Source organism: Acyrthosiphon pisum, chromosome A1, assembly GCF_005508785.2.
Source record: "Acyrthosiphon pisum isolate AL4f chromosome A1, pea_aphid_22Mar2018_4r6ur, whole genome shotgun sequence".
NCBI classification, from domain to species: domain Eukaryota; kingdom Metazoa; phylum Arthropoda; class Insecta; order Hemiptera; family Aphididae; genus Acyrthosiphon; species Acyrthosiphon pisum.
The window spans coordinates 111,906,495-111,925,263 of NC_042494.1; the positions used below are offsets into that span (position 1 = coordinate 111,906,495).

Here is an 18,769-nt window from a genome sequence, read left to right on the forward strand (position 1 = left end):
ACTGAAATATTGTTACAAAAATATTTATTTATTAAAATACATCAATGATAAGCTGTTTGTCTTAAAATAATATAATTTAGAAATAAAATAAAATAAAATAATTTAGAAATAAAATGTATAATTCACATAAACTATGTGCGTATTACATGAAATAAAATTTATATTTGAAAAAAAACCAAGTCTTACGAAATATACTATAAAACATGTATTTTTTACATTCTTATAATCGAAATATGCAATAATAGTAATTTTATTCAATATATGCAATAATATGCATTTTATCCAAAATATGCAAAAACATGCAAATAAAAATACCACCATTTATCTCATCATGAGGTGATTCGTGGACATTACTGACAAAATCAATAATCAGAAGTAGCAAAAAAAACATGCTTTTCATTTAAATCCTAGCCCTTGGTTATAACACAGTTATCTTGAGTTGTACATAAAATTGCTATTGGTATGATAATAAAAAATGTTGATTGATGAATGATTATGGTACCTCCTCTCCCCTCCCCCCACTAAATAAGTCTCTGACAATGTTAGGTATAATTTTATATTTGAGTTTATGTTACACTAATTTTGTAGCATAATATTAATTATTATATATATATATATTTCTTAAATACCTATAGGTACCTATAGCAGTTGTTTTAGAATTTAAATCATACATTTATGGGATAGGTACAATACAATGTTATGGCATCTGACGATTTACGACTGTACAATTGTTATATATTGTTATAACCAAGTGTCATATCAATTTTGATAATATGCTATGACTGCGGAAGTAGAAGTGTAGATGGGGTCTAATACTATAGTACTGTACCGACAGCCTTGAACACGACTCGTAGTTGTATGGACTAATGGCTTATCGGTTGATAAGTTGACCGAATTTTAAAAAAAAATGTATAAAAAAATTATGAGGACGCCACACCAGTATTTTAAATTTACGTCCCACAAGCGTGTAACATCGAACATTTACATTTCGCAGTTCAAGTGAACTTCGTTAGGTAGTTCTAATATTATAAGAGTGAATCGACCTATTGTAAAATATGTAAGGAAACTATATTATCTGTTGTCTCTGAAGGTTTTATTTTAGTTTAAATTTACACAAAAAAGTTATGTTATAGTTATGACTCATAAGCATTATTAAAATTTAGATTTTGAGCGGAGCGATGAATGTATTGATGTTACAATGATGTGTGATGAACTCGATTTTGATTTTTGATGTAACTCTAAAAAAAATTATTTTTGATATATGAACTATGAAGTGTTCACTAAATATTTATATTACATAGAAAATTGTTCTTTATACCATAACATTTTCAAAACATTTTACTCATTTTGAACTATTTATAGACATATGAAATATTCTATTATTATTAGTTTTTAGATTGTGAGTAGAACGATGAATGTATTGATTTTACAATGATGTGTGTTTTTTTATTTATTTACTTTTTAAAATTTTTTTTTTGTGTCGTCATCTCGGTTTGGAGCAGTAAAAGTTCTTCGATTTTCTTCAACAGTACCTTGTTCGATGGGAAAGTGAATTTAGTTGGAGCATTCGGGTGGTAAAATTTTAAAATTCTCAATAGTTTTCAAAAGAATCTGGAAAACAACATAAAAATTAAGGAAAAACGGGAATTTTTAGGCAAAATCGGTTTTTGACAAAATCGATTTTGGTTTTAAGTGTAAATCAAAAACAAATGAAAGTACCTACAAATTAAATTTACACTGATTTTTTATATTTGCATTTTCTACACACGATACAATTTTCAAAACATTTTGATCTGTTTGGGAATATTTTCAATTTTCAATTTTATTAGTATTTTTTTCAATAAATGTCAGTAAAACTTTATTTGTTAGGTAAAAAAGTTTGACAATTTATTACAAGGCTCTTACTATATTTTTACAATTATATTTAAAAAATATATTAAAAATCCTTAGTCACAGTTTTTTTTATAAGCATTTAAAGTTCAAATCTTGACAAAATACGGAAAAATCACGAAAATTATCAATTTATTTTGAATTGCGAATTCATAAATTTTTTTTTTTAAATCTAAGATTTTAAAATGTAACACAAGATTATTCATAAGTTTTTCTACCTTTATCAAAAAAAAAAAATTTCTACAAGCAAATCAAATTAAATTTTTATGAGTGTTTGAAGTTCATATTTTTACAAGATTGGATATTCACTCGATTTCTCATGTAGCGGTTTGGTTATTTTATTATTATTCAAATACGAATCACGGTACATACATGAACATTTTACTGAATGTTTATATTTTCATTTTGTATTCACTATTAGATTTTGAAAATATTTTGACACTTTTTGAGCTGTTAACTGACATCGTCAGGTTTTAATTTTTTTAGTTTTTTTTTTCTATAAAATTTAATAAAATTTTATTTGTTGGATAAAAAAGCGTGAAAATTTAATGCAAGGCTCCTGGTATATTATTTCAGTAGCAGCTGAAAAATATTAAAAATACATAGTCACGATTTTCTTTTATATGCATTTAAAGTTCAATTGTTGACAAAATTTATCACATTTAAAATTTAATAACTATTTTGTAGTTAAAAATGTATAAAATGTTCAGCTTTTATAGCTAAGGATTGAAAATTTAAAACAAGATTCCACGCAAATAATATGTTATATATAAATTACTTTGTTCACAATAATATCGTTAATATACTTAGTAATATCATAGGCTGACAGACCGATTTCTCTCAGAATCGTTTTTCTTATACAATAATATTATATCATTGAATTCAAATTTAACACCATCCATTACGGTGACCTACTTGTAACCTACTGTACAGCAGAGTGACACTCACTTGCCCACATTTTTAAATTAATGTTGATAAAAAAAATTGATACAAGGTTCCTCGTTAGTTGTTGTTATTGGAAATCAAGAAAAGTTGAGCGTAAATCTACAATCATTTTTACATGCATCTGAAGGTTTGATGCTTTAGTTTAAAATGGGAATTTGGATTTAGTAAATGTTTTAATATTTTAATATTTAATAAGTGAATATACTTTGATATTCAACCTGTGGTATAACATTTTTTTTTAACAATAATTTAACTATAACCATGATTCTTATTATATTTATGTTAAAGTTAATAATCAACACATTTAAGTATTTAACAATATGGATATAATTAAGAATTTATATAAGGATTTTCCAAACATGTTTTTTCTGAAAGTTTTATTACCTACCTAGTTATTTTTATTATTTTTGTTTGCTTTTTGTGAAATCATAGTAATAGTAATTACTAATTACAAATAATTATTAATATCATTCTGAATGTCAAATTATTATATCGATAATTATCGATATAGGTAGGTACTTAATCGGTTGTTAGGGTCGCAACTATCTAAAGTGTTTTAATACTATATGCTTAAATATGTGTTATTACTTACAGGTATCTGTACTTACCAATCCTTTTTAGGTTAGTTTTTAAACTGGTTTATTTCATAATAAAAATATTTACGTCACGGTTGGTATTTAATTTAACAATATTAATGTAAATCTGAAGTATTTCAATATATACATAAATACTAAATAGGTATTATATTTGTACTTACCAATCGTCTTTAGATTAGGTTTTTGATTGGTTTGTTCTTAACAAAAATATTTATTTAACGTTTAGTATTCATTTCGGAAATATGAATATGAATCTCATTATTATAAATTACCCGATTGAACTAAACCCAGTATTATATGTTAGAGCACCGACATCGGTTCCATTTATTATTATTGTTGTTTTTCAGATTATTATATTTGTTCTACCAATACGCTCAGAAGAATACAAAGTAGTGCAGTTACCACACGTTTGTTCTTATTGCTTTTAACTTGTAGTTACCAAATTGATGTCAGTACAATAAAAAACAAAATATAATGCTTGTGACTTTGTAAGTTGATTTTATTATTATAAAATTCAAAAAATTATATTACCACTTACCGAACAACTAACCAATTTTGTTATGTAGGTACTGATGTACTAAGTATTATGATTTATGACTAGAATCCCCAAATTTTATATTTTGTACATTCATGTTGATTATTGATAGTATAATTTTCTATAATTACCGTGATTGAATATTTATTGTCTGTACAATTATATGGATATAAATCATTCTTAAATAATAATAATAATAATATTTCGAAAAGTTTGTATCGATTGGCGTATCTGGAATTAAACATCTGTACATCCGTAGTACAATTTTAATACCAAAAAAAGTTCCACGACAGTATGTGATTCTTACATTTTGTGGAATTTTTCGATCACCAATAATTATCATTTTTAGATCCAATAGGCGCTCTATAAATTCTTAATTTTGTTATATGATCTAATATTAGTGTTATTATGGATCTTTAATTATTAATTTTCAATTTACTCTACTCAAATAAATCAATTTAATTTTACAGTTTTTTGGACGAACTTATTTTACATTTTTTAATTTTAAAAATCTGACTCATCTTTACTCTAATATATCAGTGCGGGATACTTAAATATAATTTATTTATTTTCTCAATAAAAATTAAACTGTTAAAAGTTGCACATAAATAACTTCATGACATACTTATAAGTTGTAACTAATTGCTAATGTTACTATACAATTTAATTTTAAAAGTACGTGCGGCATGCACTCTGCAACATCTAGCCATGCTATAACAGTAGCATTAAATAGTATAATATATAATATATATATTGGTAGATTAACTTTAGGCAGATAATTTCCACTGTCAGAAGTTAATCCCACAATTAATCGCCAATTTTGCGTTTATGCCGATATTGTTTCTTTCTGATTACAACCAAAACATATTATAGTCGCCTTGTTCGAGTAGGACTGGTGATACTGACTGCCGTCGTTTTATTTCTGGTGGTATACTACCTCCAGGAATCCTTGGAGTACAACTCTGCTACCAGAATCTCCGACCAAGAATTCTGGTTTCCATCGTCAAGCATATTGAGAGCAGTATCGTTCAGCGAGGTCGGAAACACATCCTACGTCGAACCACCCACCCAGTTAGTACCTAGTGTAAAAACTGACATATTTTTTAATTGCGATTGATATTATTATTAAAGACTCACACTGGAACGTCTGGAACGATGTTGATTATTTTCTTCAGATTTCAATTAAAACGTTGCCTGTACCTAGTAGTACTGATAATACTGACCGCCATAGTTTCGTTCCTAGTCTTATATCCAGAATCACATGCCACCGACCACAAAATCGATGATCCAGATTTCCAGGTACCACTACAGTCGAATATCCCAGCGGGCTTGTACAATGAAGTTGGAATTGTCTCTAACGGTGGACCGTGCTCACAAATCGGAGTGTAATAAAATTATTAAATTACAATATTATTAAAATAACAAAAATATTGCCAAAAAATAGATTTTTTAATATATTTAATACTTTATACTCTACTACTTTTACTAGTACCTATTGCTTTTTAAAAACAACTTTAAATTGTTCACATTTGATTGCACGATTCAAATTCTTTTGCAAAAGGGATGTTATGTCAAAGGGTGGAAATGCCGTAGATGCCGCTATAGCTACAATGCTATGTGACGGTGTTCTATGTCCAGAATACTTGGGAATTGGCGGAGGATTTTTAATGAGCATCTATAATGCAACAACCAAAAAAGTAATCACGATCAACGCACGTGAAACAGCTCCAGCTGCAGCAAGTACCTCAATGTTTGTTGAAAACCCCGACAAATCTATTTACGGTACGTACTAAAACAACAAAGCAGGGTAAGTTAAGCTAATTTGTTAACTCATTAATTGAGTTGGTATAGAAAATTTAAGCTAAGTTTATATTAAAAAAAGTCGGTTATTCAACTTCAGTTGATTAAAATTAAAATTTGACGGCTTGTAATTAAAAATAAAAAGAGTGAAATAGCTTGATATTAATGTTATTTTATTTTATTTTATTTACTACCTGGCTAATTTATTTTCGTGAGCTCTGAGTCCGAAGATGGTTGGATAAAATACATATTTATAGTATTTAAATTAAAAATATGCATATATCGCAGAACAATGTGTTTTATAAATAACGATGATAAACGCATATACAATAATTATTTATGCACCAGTATTAGGAACTAAACCATTTCTATGAAATAAAATATAATATGTGTTTATTGTTTTAACGAAAATATTTCAAATTCACAAATTATATGTAGGAGGATTGGCAATTGCGGTTCCAGGTGCGCTAAAAGGCTACTCGGCTATATATAACTTATACGGTGGTGGTGTTCCATGGGAATCGTTATTTGAGCCAGCTATACAATTATGTGAAAAAGGCATGGATATCAGTAAACGACTAGAAACAAACATGAAGAATAACCAAGACATGATTGAAAATGATCCATCGTTAAGGTACAATTAAAACATAATATATAGTTACATTTCTTTGTTTTATCCTTTTATATCTTTTTATTTTTTAAAACTTACCTGTACCTATATTGAGATAAGCCAACTATACAGAAAATTCATAATAAGAATATTTGATAAATTACATACATAGCGTGGTAAGAAAACAAAAAAGAAACATTCAAGGGAGAAGCCACTCATTAATAACACTTCGGTTTGATTACTTATAATAGGTATTCAGTGACTATTCAGATTCGGTATTATAGGTAACGAAACTATGTTCTTTTATGCCCACCTCGCTGGTTGCTATTTTGGCTTCTTCGTCAATTGTTTTGTTATGAAGATCGTTGTGGAGAGTATGATTAGAGACAAAGATGGGCGCGTTAGTAATTTTACGGAGCGAGATATTTTGAAATGTTTGTATTTTATTAGTATTAAATTGTTTGGCTGAGCCCCAAAGTTGGAGTCCGTTTATCCAAATAAGTTTAAGAAGCGATTTGTAGATTATTATCTTAGTCTTAGAATTGGTGCATTTTTTGTTTGAAATTAGAGTTTTTGCCATACAAGAGGGTGCGTTTAGAATTAATCTTTTAGTTTTTAAATATTTATTCCAGCTGAGTCTTATACTTTTATATCTAAATACATTTATATATTATAGTGGTACATACCTACATAGTAGGTAGTGTACATGTATTTAGAAATACAACTATTACTAGTTAATATTACTTTAAAAAAAAAGTATTTGTATTGAATTATATTAAGCGATTGGAGAAATTGCGTGCATAATTTACCATACGTTATGTAATATGTATATATAATAATTGGCATATGTTTTTGACTTTAACCATTTAATGAAGTTCAGTTTTATTTTAAGAGAATCATTTTACGATGAAGAATCCAGTCGAGTGAAGACTCGCGGAGAAATTTACAAGTTACCTAAATTAGCAGAAACACTGAGAATAATAGCGAAAGAAGGTGTGGATGCCATTTATAATGGTTCGTTAACGTCTAAAGTATTAGAAGATTTAAAAAAAGTAAAAAGTTTAATCACCAAAGAAGATTTAGCTAATTATGAGTGAGTATAGGTTACTAGTACGTTGTTTCTAAGATAAGTTTTAATTTATAGTATTAAAGTTAGAAATTTGGGTTTTTAAATTCTGTAAACAAAATAATTAAGTACGAAAATCAATGTCATGTTAATAGTGTTGAAATTGAAGAATCTTTTCCCGTTAAGTTGAAAAGTGGACATATAATACATACAGGACCACCACCCAGTTCTGGTATAATATTAGCCTACATACTCCGTGTGTTGGACGGCATGTTACCAGCCCCCAACGCAGGGTTGGACGCACATCGATTGGTGGAGGCTTTCAAATTTGGTTACGGTGAGAGAACCCATTTAGGAGATCATACATTTGTAGACGTGTCGCAGGTATACATCATGTATGATCGAGTACATATTATTTTAACAAAATGAATATAATATTATATTAGAACATAATTAAATTTTTTTAGATTTATGATAAAGTAAAGTCGGATTGTTACATGGATAGTATACGTGGTAGAATATCCGATACTTTTACTTCATCAGATCCTAAGTACTACGGCGCTGACTTTCATATGCCAGAGAATCACGGGACTGCTAACATAGTTGTAACGGATTCAGCGGGAAATACTGTCGTGTGCACTAGTACATTAAACACATTGTGAGCAATAATAATTTATATCAAACCATTTAATTGGTTCACGTAAATTGCAAATTCGAGTAATGCATCAAGTTTGTGTTTCGTTTAGTTTTGGATGTGGATTCATGTCCCCTAGCACTGGTATCATTTTTAATAACCAAATGAATGATTTTTCTTCTCCGGAAGTTATAAACAACTATGGAATTCCATCTTCACCTGCCAATTTTATAGAACCAGGAAAACGGCCAATGTCTTCAATGTGCCCAACTATAATTACCGACAAAAATGGTGATCTTGTTCTTGCAATAGGAGGAGCAGGTGGATCAAAAATCACTCTTACGATTGCCTATGTATGAGATTTATTTTACTGCTGGTAAAAAATTATCCAGTTTTGGAGTTTAAGATGATTTTAAGTATTTTTTTCAACACTTTTTGTTAGAAATTTAACTATTTTATAAATGTAAATTCCAAATCTCTTTTATTTAATAGTCACCAGTGCTTTTAGTAAGTATGATAAACATGTGTTACATAATTTAACTTTTCAAATTAACTTCACACTATTTTGTGAAAATGGTTTTTTTTGCTAAGTAATATAATTTTGCTATTATACAGTGTGATCACGTTAAGAGGTACCACTGAATATCTCAGATGGGTGACTTTGTATTGAAATGGGGTTTTCGGGAGGTGATAGGGAACACTTAAATACATATTTTCAGACCAGTTTAAAATTTTTAGCTCACTCGGTACGCGCGTACGGTTACAACTTCCTTTTTTTAAAATGACAACCCCAGTTTTTTCTGCAGATTCGGGTAGAGTATTTTTTTTTTAAACATTTATTGTACAAAAAGTTTTTTTCTATTTTCAAAACTGACCAAGTTCATATTTTAAGTGAGGACCAAATCAAGGCGGCAACTTCAACGGAATTGTTGAGATGACTGGAATCATGCTTAGAACATGATGGCGAAAACTTCGAACAATTCATTCGATAAATGTATTTAATAGATTTTATTTTTTATTATAATATTACTATTACTATTATCATTATAAGTTATAACTATTTTGTTTTACATTTAATTAATACAGTTGACAAAATATCATACACTAAAAATAATGTTTAATTATTTCACACTTATTTTATTATTTTCAGTGGTTATAAATGAAAATATCATTAAACACGAATTATGCATAAATCCAATTTTTGACTTACTCTAACTTGGTCAGTTTTGAAAAAAGAAAAAAATTTTTTGTACAATAAATGTTTAAAAAAAAAATACTCTACCCGAATCTGCAGAAAAAACTGGGGTTGCCATTTTAAAAAAAGGAAGTTGTAACCGTACGCGCGTACCGAGTGAGCTAAAAATTTTAAACTGGTCTGAAAATATGTATTTAAGTGTTCCCTATCACCTCCCGAAAACCCCATTTCAATACAAAGTCACCCATCTGAGATATTCAGTGGTACCTCTTAACGTGATCACACTGTATACTAACATACAAGGATCATATTAAAATAAATAAATACTGTGGTCATAATGTATTATTAACTGCTTATATTTTCAATAAATTAGTTAAATATTTTTATTCCTAAATCCTAGGCATCAAACCTTAATACCTTACACATAGCTAAATTAGCTAGGTATATAAATATACCATAGGTATTGTTGTTATTTTATTTTACACTTGAATGAAAGCAGAAACATTTATATTATAAACTTTTTATTTTTTTTAGGTCTTAGCTCTTAAACTATGGTACGGTATGTCATTGAAAGAAGTGATAGACAAACCTAGAATTTATCACCAACTTGTTCCCATGGAAGTTCTTTATGAATACGGAACGCCGAAGGTTATTGTAGAAATATATAATAAAAAATAAAAAAGATAATATTTAACAAAATATGTTGATATTATTTAACTATCCGTGTAATTATTTTAGGACGTTGTTCAAAAACTTAAAGATATTGGTCATCTAGTTACGAGATTAAATAATGCTGTTTCAGCAGCAACAGCTATTGGAAAATCCGCATCAGGAATGATCGTAGCTATGCCAGATTTCCGGCGACCAGGAAATTCATGCGGATATTAATACAAAAGTTCTTACTAAATTAATTAATTTTTTTTTACACAGATTATTGTATATTTTGTACATTTCTTTAACAATTATTTAAAATCTATTGACATAGCACAGTACCTACCATAATTATTGATTTTGACATTTTGTTTTTGTATATAAATATTTTAGGTTATTATATATGGATTGTATTATGAATTATAACTCATAATTGTTCACAAATCCTGCTAATTTTTTTTAGTAAACTATGTATCAAATAATTTGTGTAACAATAAAAAAATTAAAATAATACAAATTATTTCTAAACGTTGAAATTATAAAAATGATTAAAGAATTAATTTTTTCAAATAATTCCTAAAATAAACCTCTGCACGAATAAAAATATACTATATTTTTTTAAAACATATTATATTCTCATATGCGGTACCTATGAAGTACAATTTTTGAAGTAGGTATGATATTATATTCAGTCGTATTCTGTTTAAAGATGGAGAAGTATTTAGTATGGTGCCTACCTAAGCTGTATTTTAAAATTGTTCAAACTTATCATATGCATATTCAATTTTTCTTCCGAATGGGTTTGTGTCGAATCTATTCAAAGCTTTTCATTTTTTAAAATTATCACGTACTTGCATTGTTACATTACAATTTTTCATAAATAGTTAGTAAGAATATAAGAATAAGGTCTATTTATTACTTCTGAATACGAATTAGTTCTAATATAGATCTATTGAATTGACAGGTAGTCTTTTAGTTATTGTGTTCAGCAAAATTATTAAAGACTAGGTAACATGTAAGTTTGGAATGGAATACAAAGCCATTAGTCAAACATATTTAGCTAAAGAAGTTATTAAATTTCATTGTTCAGTTTGACTACATTATTTGGTTTTGTAAAACGACTAGTGTGTTTATATAGTAACTTAGATCATGGTACAAGATGGAATTTTAATCGACAAATAAGCGCCTTCGATATTAAATCGGTATCGTTTAATGTTTAACGCGAATCGTTTGTAAATTATAAGAAAATATTGTTTTTGTGTAATATTTGATGGTAGTTATAAATATTAAAATAGGCAGTGAAAATACACAATGTTTTAATAATAGTGTCCACCGATAAAGTAAATTGTGCAATTATATATTTAGGTACCTATACAAGTTTACGATTATTTTGAAACTACCTACCACCTGGTGAGTTTATTTTTTATATACATTTTTTCATTTAAATTGTATATTAAACTATTAAGTTTATATAATATTATTATTTTAGGTTATTTTATCTTTTTCAGATGAGAATTGTAATATTTTGGTTATGAATTAAACTATATTATTTAGTATATCCATTAGTCAATATATAATATACATATTGTACATACTACATTACTACATATATTTACCAGAATGTATTTTAGGTATGATTATTCGATTTCTTAGTCTTAGAATATAATATCTGGGTACCTAGGTACCTGCTTAGTGCTTACAGTAGGTACATTGTACATGCCACATGGTACCACTCTAAAAATTATCAATCTAACATTCAAAAATCATGGTTCTACAATTTTAAAAAATGTCCCCTCAAATCAAATGTTCATAATTTTTGAATGAAATCAAAATATCGAAATCGATAAAAAATTTAAAGGACAAAAATATTAATTGTAATAATCAATAAATATGACTAGTAATTATACTGAAAATAAATATTATTAAAATATAACAAATTGAATTGAGTACAGTTTACAGTGTTAGTATGTAAAATACAATGGGCGTAATCATAGGGGGGGTCGATATGGGGGATGGTTCCCCTCCCTTTTGACCTTTTTTTTTATAGGTATACCTAATAGGTATACAATATTAATGCAGGAGGCACTATCAGGCGATTTATCTTAGAAATAATGAATATATGGGGGCATGGGGCATATATACCCCCTCACAAATGAAAATTCCTGTCTGCGCCACTAGACAGGACTTACTGCACGATTTAGTTATTTTCTAAATGAAAACAGTAAATAGGTATTCTAATCTACACCGGGCAGCTTGTAATAAATGGGTTTTTTTTTTTAATACATTGCTTAGTTAAATATTGTATTTTTGATTAATATATCAGAAATCTATTTAAAATCTATAGCATAAAATATATAACTAAATCATTTGTGGTAGGTATAAATAACAATTACATTGACTGGTAAAAAATATATTAATCATAGATGTCGATCACCTGAACTATTAAATGAATCATATTATCCTTTTATACAAGAACCATGCAGTATTATCTATAATAACAATAAACTAATTTTGTTTATCCGTAAATTATATATTTGACTTAAATTAATTTTTATACATTAAAAAAATGTATTAACACACATTTCAATATTTTGAATTATAATTTTCAGAATTAAATCAATCAAATTGTTTCTTATACAAAGTGTGGTGATGTTTTGTATTATAGCGATACTTTCATATCGTTACTTAACTTTGATAGATGTATCCATTGATCCAATGACTCCGTTGCCACTGTCTGCCATACCAATGGGTCAGTATAATAATGCAGCTGTCGTTTCTAACGGTGAACCATGTGCAAAAATTGGAACGTAAGAAAAATATGGGTTAAAAAAATGTATAAATAATATTATATCATCGCGACTAATAAACTTGTTGATTTGCTATTTATCATAAATTACTAATACACTTTATAGCATTAAAAAAAATCGTAAAATACAATTTATGTTTATTCATTTGAATAATATCAGCATGGAAACATTCTTAATACTTACTGTAAGTCTAATTTATTATTATTCTGTGCTAAGGATTTAATGTCAATGGTTATAAAATACATTCAAGTTATGCCGTTATGGCATCTTAAATTATTAAAGCTAATGATAATATTTATAATTTGTGGATTAAGTTTAGGTACCTATTTTTTGAAAACATTTATAAAGTTATTTGGTATTTTCTTTCTATTAAGGTACTTGTTGCAGCTAAGATTGAGTGTGCTTCAGTGAAATTATTTATTTATTTCGTTGATCACAATGAGATTTATTGAAAGATTTCTTTTACATTTGTTAGTGCGTCACTAGTGCCGATTCGATGCTTTATAAGAAATGAGCATCTGCGTGACCGAGTTGATCCTTAGTTTAAATTACTTCAATGTATTTTGGTATTTTATGCAATATAATAAAATATAACCATTGTTAAATTGTTAAAGTTTAAAATATATCTATTTGATTACTTCATTCGTTTATAGACAACCTATTATACATTTTTCGTTGGTACTTACTACTTATATACTATTTAGAGTATAATAAATACAGGGATTGCCAGTGTTTTATAAAAAATATTTTCGAATGTTATGTTTTATAAAGACTGTAGAAAATATTAATTTATATTTTCGTATTTCAAGTAGGTACTTGTTTTAAATACATAAAATACATTTTCCAAATAATTTTAATTCAAAGCATTGTTTTATTTTTTTATACAGCTTGTATATAACTATAATTTGTGGTTTTCAGTAAGATAAGAGAAAATATTAGAAATTGTAAGATGGAAACAACAAATTCGGGTGAAAATCATTTAGTAAAAATACATTCGCAAATTTCGTAACCTAAAATGAACATTTTCGATAAAATAATATGACAGATTTTAGACGATGCGATATTAATATTATATTTTAGTGTCAACGTCAAACAAAGTGGCGTGTATACAACTTACTAAACAATTGATTTTATATACACTTTTACTATAGTGACATATTGAAAAACGGTGGAAATTCAGTGGACGCAGCAATAGCTACATTGTTGTGTGACAGTGTTGTATGTCCGGATTTAACGGGCATCGGTGGAGGTTTCCTAATGACTATATACAATAGAACTACAAACACATCGTTATTTATAAATGCTCGAGAAACTGCTCCAGCTACCGCCAAGTACACTATGTATGACAAAGATCCATCGAAATCATTAACCGGTATGGAAATACTTATTTAAATCCTGAAATTGACATAGTTATCGAACTTTCTAAAAAACCAATAATAACAAACATTTACATGGTTTACTAAATAAATACGTATTACGTAGTTAAATTATCATAATGGCGTTTCTAATGTATGTAAAATTTATACATAGGTACCTACTAAATATTATATACAAATACAAAAATATATACTATACATATGTATTGTACACCTATACACTTGAACGTTCAATAAATATGAAAATATTCTGCTGAGTATGCTGTACTAAAATGTACTTTTTAATTTTTATACACATTTAAAACTAGTTAAAATTTATTTCATTGGTAATAAATAGTACCTAAATATTATTTTTTATTAAAATTCTTTGAAAGTCATAATATATAAAATCATAATATGTATAAGAAATCGTGATAATATTGTTTATTGCCATTCGAAATTACTCATTAAATTACAATGGCACTCTTAAAGAATTGTTTTGTATTATTTCATTAGATAATTATTAATATTTTATAGCATTAAAACACTTCACCTAGTGTACCAACATATTTTGTTTCAAATCAATCATAACATTTAAATAGCTGAAGTATACCTTATTGCAAGAGTATATTGTATTATTCTATTATAAAAAAGATATTTTAGGAGCATTGGCGATCGCGGTCCCTGGTATGATCCGAGGCATTTGGGTATCATACAATTTGTACGGAGGAGGAGTTAGTTGGGCTTCTCTGATCAAACCAACAATACAACTATGTGAAGAAGGAATAGTTGTGAGTAAACGTTTAGGAGCCAATATTAACGCAGCAAGGGATCTTATTTTAAAGACAGGATTGAAGTAAGCTTATTAAACACATTAAATAATAAGGGTTATAACGTATTTTCTATCCCACATGATACCTACGGAGTTTCCTTTATTTAACGAGGCCTAGGAGATGGGCTTAGACGCGGTACAGTAGTTAAACCGTTTGATATGGGTTACCTTATACAATATTTAATAATTTAACTACAACTACACATATTATTTACTTATAAATATTAAATACTTAACTTAACTTGATATACTAATATACAAGCTCTCCTTCTCGTCCCTGACTGCCTCCTTCAACACACACACACGCACACACCACAAGACACGTAAAAACGGTTACAAGATATAATTTCAATCTTAAAAGACACGTAGGTATTTAAATATATTGATAAATTCGACGATACGTTTTTTTTTTGTTATAACTTATATCTTTTTTTTTTTTTTATTGAGCTTAAGCCCGGCTACTTAGGCCATTAGCTTTTTTAGTTTGTAGGTTTTTTGTTGGTAGGGGGAGGAACACGCGTGTGGCATAACTTATATCTAATATTCATATAAATGTGATATAATTATATTTTGAAATTTGTTCATTACCTATATGACAAAATACATTTTTTTCCCAGGAATTATTTTTTCAACAATAAAACGGGACATTTAATGAAGCCAGGTGATATTTATACAATGCCAATACTGGGTCAAACTTTACGAGTTATAGCAAATGAAGGTGCAAATGCTATATACGCTGGATCGCTAACGCAGAAATTGGCCAATGATATACAGAGTGCAGGGGGAATTATAACAAAAAAAGACTTCACCGATTACTCGTGAGTTAATAAAAACATGATACAACTTACTTAAAAAAAATGTTTTACACAACATCAAGATATTTTAATTTTTAATTTGTTTATCAACAATATAAACATATTGTATAGAATACGTCTTAATGTATAGGTACCTAAATCTGAAAACCAAAAAATCAGATTAGAATAACTATAAAATTAAAATATATAAAATACTTTGATATTATAGTGTTCTTGTAGAAGAAAGTTTTGAAATAAGTCTCAAAAATGGTTACAAACTCTATTCGGGTTTACCATCTGGCTCCGGTATCATATTAGCTTACATTCTTCGAACGTTAGACGGACAATTACCTACATCCAATGCCGATTTGGACGCTGTGCGATTGGTAGAAGCTTTCAAATTTGCATATGGAGAAAGGACTCATTTGGGCGACCATATGTTTGTAGACACATCTGAAGTTAGTTCATCATGCCCAAAAAATAATAACTCAATAAGACTTGACAATAATGTAGGTCACTTACGTTTTTTAGATTTTAAAAAAAGTCACGTCGGATATGTACATGAATAGCGTACAAAACAACATATCTGATGAATACACATCGACAGATCCTAAATTCTACGGAGCCGATTTCAGTTGGACCGGAGATCACGGAACAGAAAACGTAGCTGTTTTGGATTCATTTGGAAACGCGGTTGCGGTCACTAGTTCAATAAACACGGCGTGAGTGAAGTACCTAATCTATAATAGCCATAACTAGGTAGTGTTACTTTCATTTTAAAATTCATCTAATATTATTTGTGTTTCCTATATATTATGCATAGCTGGTGTATTAAGTCTTAATAGTTAAGCTATTTCATAAAATATACACAAAACTGTTTTTCAATTTATGTTTAATAAGCGGAAACAGGGCAGTGCCCACTGGATAATACTGTAGTACACTATAGTATGTCTATCCATAAGAAATTATTTATCGAATAAATAAAACTTCAAATAAAACTAACCTAATGTTAAAATTCTGACGATTTTGATTACCCTGACTTATAAAAAATCAACCATAATTTAAATAGTATACTATGCTATCTTAATCATTTGATATTAAAATTTGATATAAATATAATAACTATTCAGATTAACTCAATCATTGTGTTAAATCAAATATTATTTTATTTTTAGATTCGGTAGCGGTTTTCTATCAGAAAGTACTGGAATTATTTTTAATAATGAAATGAACGACTTCTCTACTCCAGGCTCTACTAATTTCTACGGGATTCCACCGTCACTGTCCAACCTTATACAACCTTTTAAACGACCAATGTCTTCTATGTGTCCTACGGTAATAACCGATTCCAAAGGGGATGTAGTTTTGGTCATAGGAGGCGCTGGAGGATCAAAAATCCCACTCGCTACTGCATACGTGAGTCGACAATCGACATCATATAATTACCTATTTCTTTTTTAATAACAATAATAATATTTTTAATTAGTCTTATGTCCGTATGCATAGTCAATTTATGTGACTTATAAGACATGGTTAAACATTTCTTATGCGACATATAAACTGACTATGCATACAGGCAATACTGCAATAGATTTACAATGTATCTTAATTTCATCAAAATATTAAAAATTATAAATTAAGTAAAACTAATTTATTTAGTTTACTAATATTTGGTAAACAAACAATAACAGTTTTAAACGTACCGTTATGATATCGAGTTAAATAAATATTTTTCCGTTATACTCGTTGTTTATCTAGCTGTTGTTAATTATAAATATAAATTTAATATAATATAAATGTTAAGAAATGTATACGTGTTACTGCAATATTGGGAAAGTTTAATGACAATTTATAATTTTGATAACACTCCAATTCACAACTACGTTTGTAAATAATTTTTTTAACCTTTTTTAACGTAAAATTGTTCACTATTTTTTAAAGTTAATTTCTATTTAGCTAGATATTAATTTTTAGAGAAATTTGTTGTATGCCGTACATATTATAAGCGATAGAGATACATTACAATTTACAGGTTATTACATTTTAATATTTTCCATTAGCTATGAACTTGTATAGCTGTATGACAGTTTGTGCATATTATAATAAGCACAAACTTTCATAATATTAATATAATAATATTATAAAAAACCTAATTGTATCTTAGAAATTTCCAAATATTATTTTGCTAACGTTTTGCTTGGTTGCATTTAGTAGGAAAAGAACAAACATCTATAATCTAACACTAAAATTTAAGAAAAAAACAAACACTACTATGATCTGTTTAGTTGAATGGTGGCCTAAATTTGAATGAAATTGATCTTTACAGACATTAACTGCAGCATTGTACCCACTCGCATATGTTTCAAGTTTATATTATATTCTATTAATATACTTAACAGTTAATTAATAAGTTAACCAAAATAGAGAAAAACGTGTATTTTTGGTAAATTTAAATCTAAAAACAGTGTGTACAACGATTTTTCAATTAAATAATATACACCACGTAGGTTTAATGAGTACAAATAGTTTTTGCTATGACAACCATAATAAGCACTTATATTATTTTTGTTTACATCTTATGACTTTGGATTTTTCACACTATAGGTATCTGCGCTCGTTTTATGGTATAATAAAACACTGAAAGAAGCAATCGAAGAACCAAGATTATACCATCAGCTGATCCCAATGCAGGTCGATTACGAATACGGAGTGCTTAAGGTTGATTATAAACTATTTATTAAATTAATTGGATGTATATGCATTATAATTAACAAATATGCTCTCATATTCTTCGTGTTATATTAATTTACAGCCTGTTGTTGAAAAACTTAAAGATGTTGGCCACAAAGTGAGAAGAATGATGAAAAAAGATAAATCAGCTGTAACAGGAATTTTCAAGACACCTGAAGGAATAATAACTGCGATGACTGATTTCAGACAACAAGGGAATATATCTGGATATTGACTATATAGATTAATTTTAGTTAATTTCTTGTGTACATTTTCTGATTTAGATACTTTGATTGTATTTTAAAATCTAAATATTTCAATAATCAAAA

General features: G+C 27.9%; 1 protein-coding gene across 1 annotated transcript; it reads left to right on the forward strand.

Annotated features, from left to right (window-relative positions):
• Window positions 1-3,666: 3,666 nt before the first annotated feature.
• Window positions 3,667-18,768, forward strand: LOC100165936. Its single transcript, XM_001947571.5, has 21 exons — window positions 3,667-3,919; window positions 4,840-5,037; window positions 5,142-5,351; window positions 5,528-5,748; window positions 6,205-6,400; window positions 7,269-7,469; window positions 7,598-7,826; window positions 7,910-8,100; window positions 8,189-8,429; window positions 9,806-9,919; window positions 10,010-10,156; window positions 11,501-11,553; window positions 12,532-12,729; window positions 13,881-14,101; window positions 14,748-14,940; window positions 15,534-15,734; window positions 15,940-16,168; window positions 16,242-16,432; window positions 16,886-17,126; window positions 18,315-18,428; window positions 18,523-18,768. Exons 1-21 carry the CDS (start codon window positions 3,906-3,908, stop codon window positions 18,673-18,675), a joined length of 3,756 nt encoding a protein of 1,251 aa, XP_001947606.3. The 5' UTR covers window positions 3,667-3,905; the 3' UTR covers window positions 18,676-18,768.
• Window position 18,769: the final 1 nt, after the last annotated feature.

Excerpts from the sequence above, each read along its gene's own strand:
- LOC100165936 (XM_001947571.5), top strand. Across the intron at positions 8,101-8,188 it reads ACTAGTACATTAAACACATT|TTTTGGATGTGGATTCATGT; the intron begins GTGAGCAATAAT and ends TGTTTCGTTTAG. Across the intron at positions 12,730-13,880 it reads CCATGTGCAAAAATTGGAAC|TGACATATTGAAAAACGGTG; the intron begins GTAAGAAAAATA and ends CTTTTACTATAG.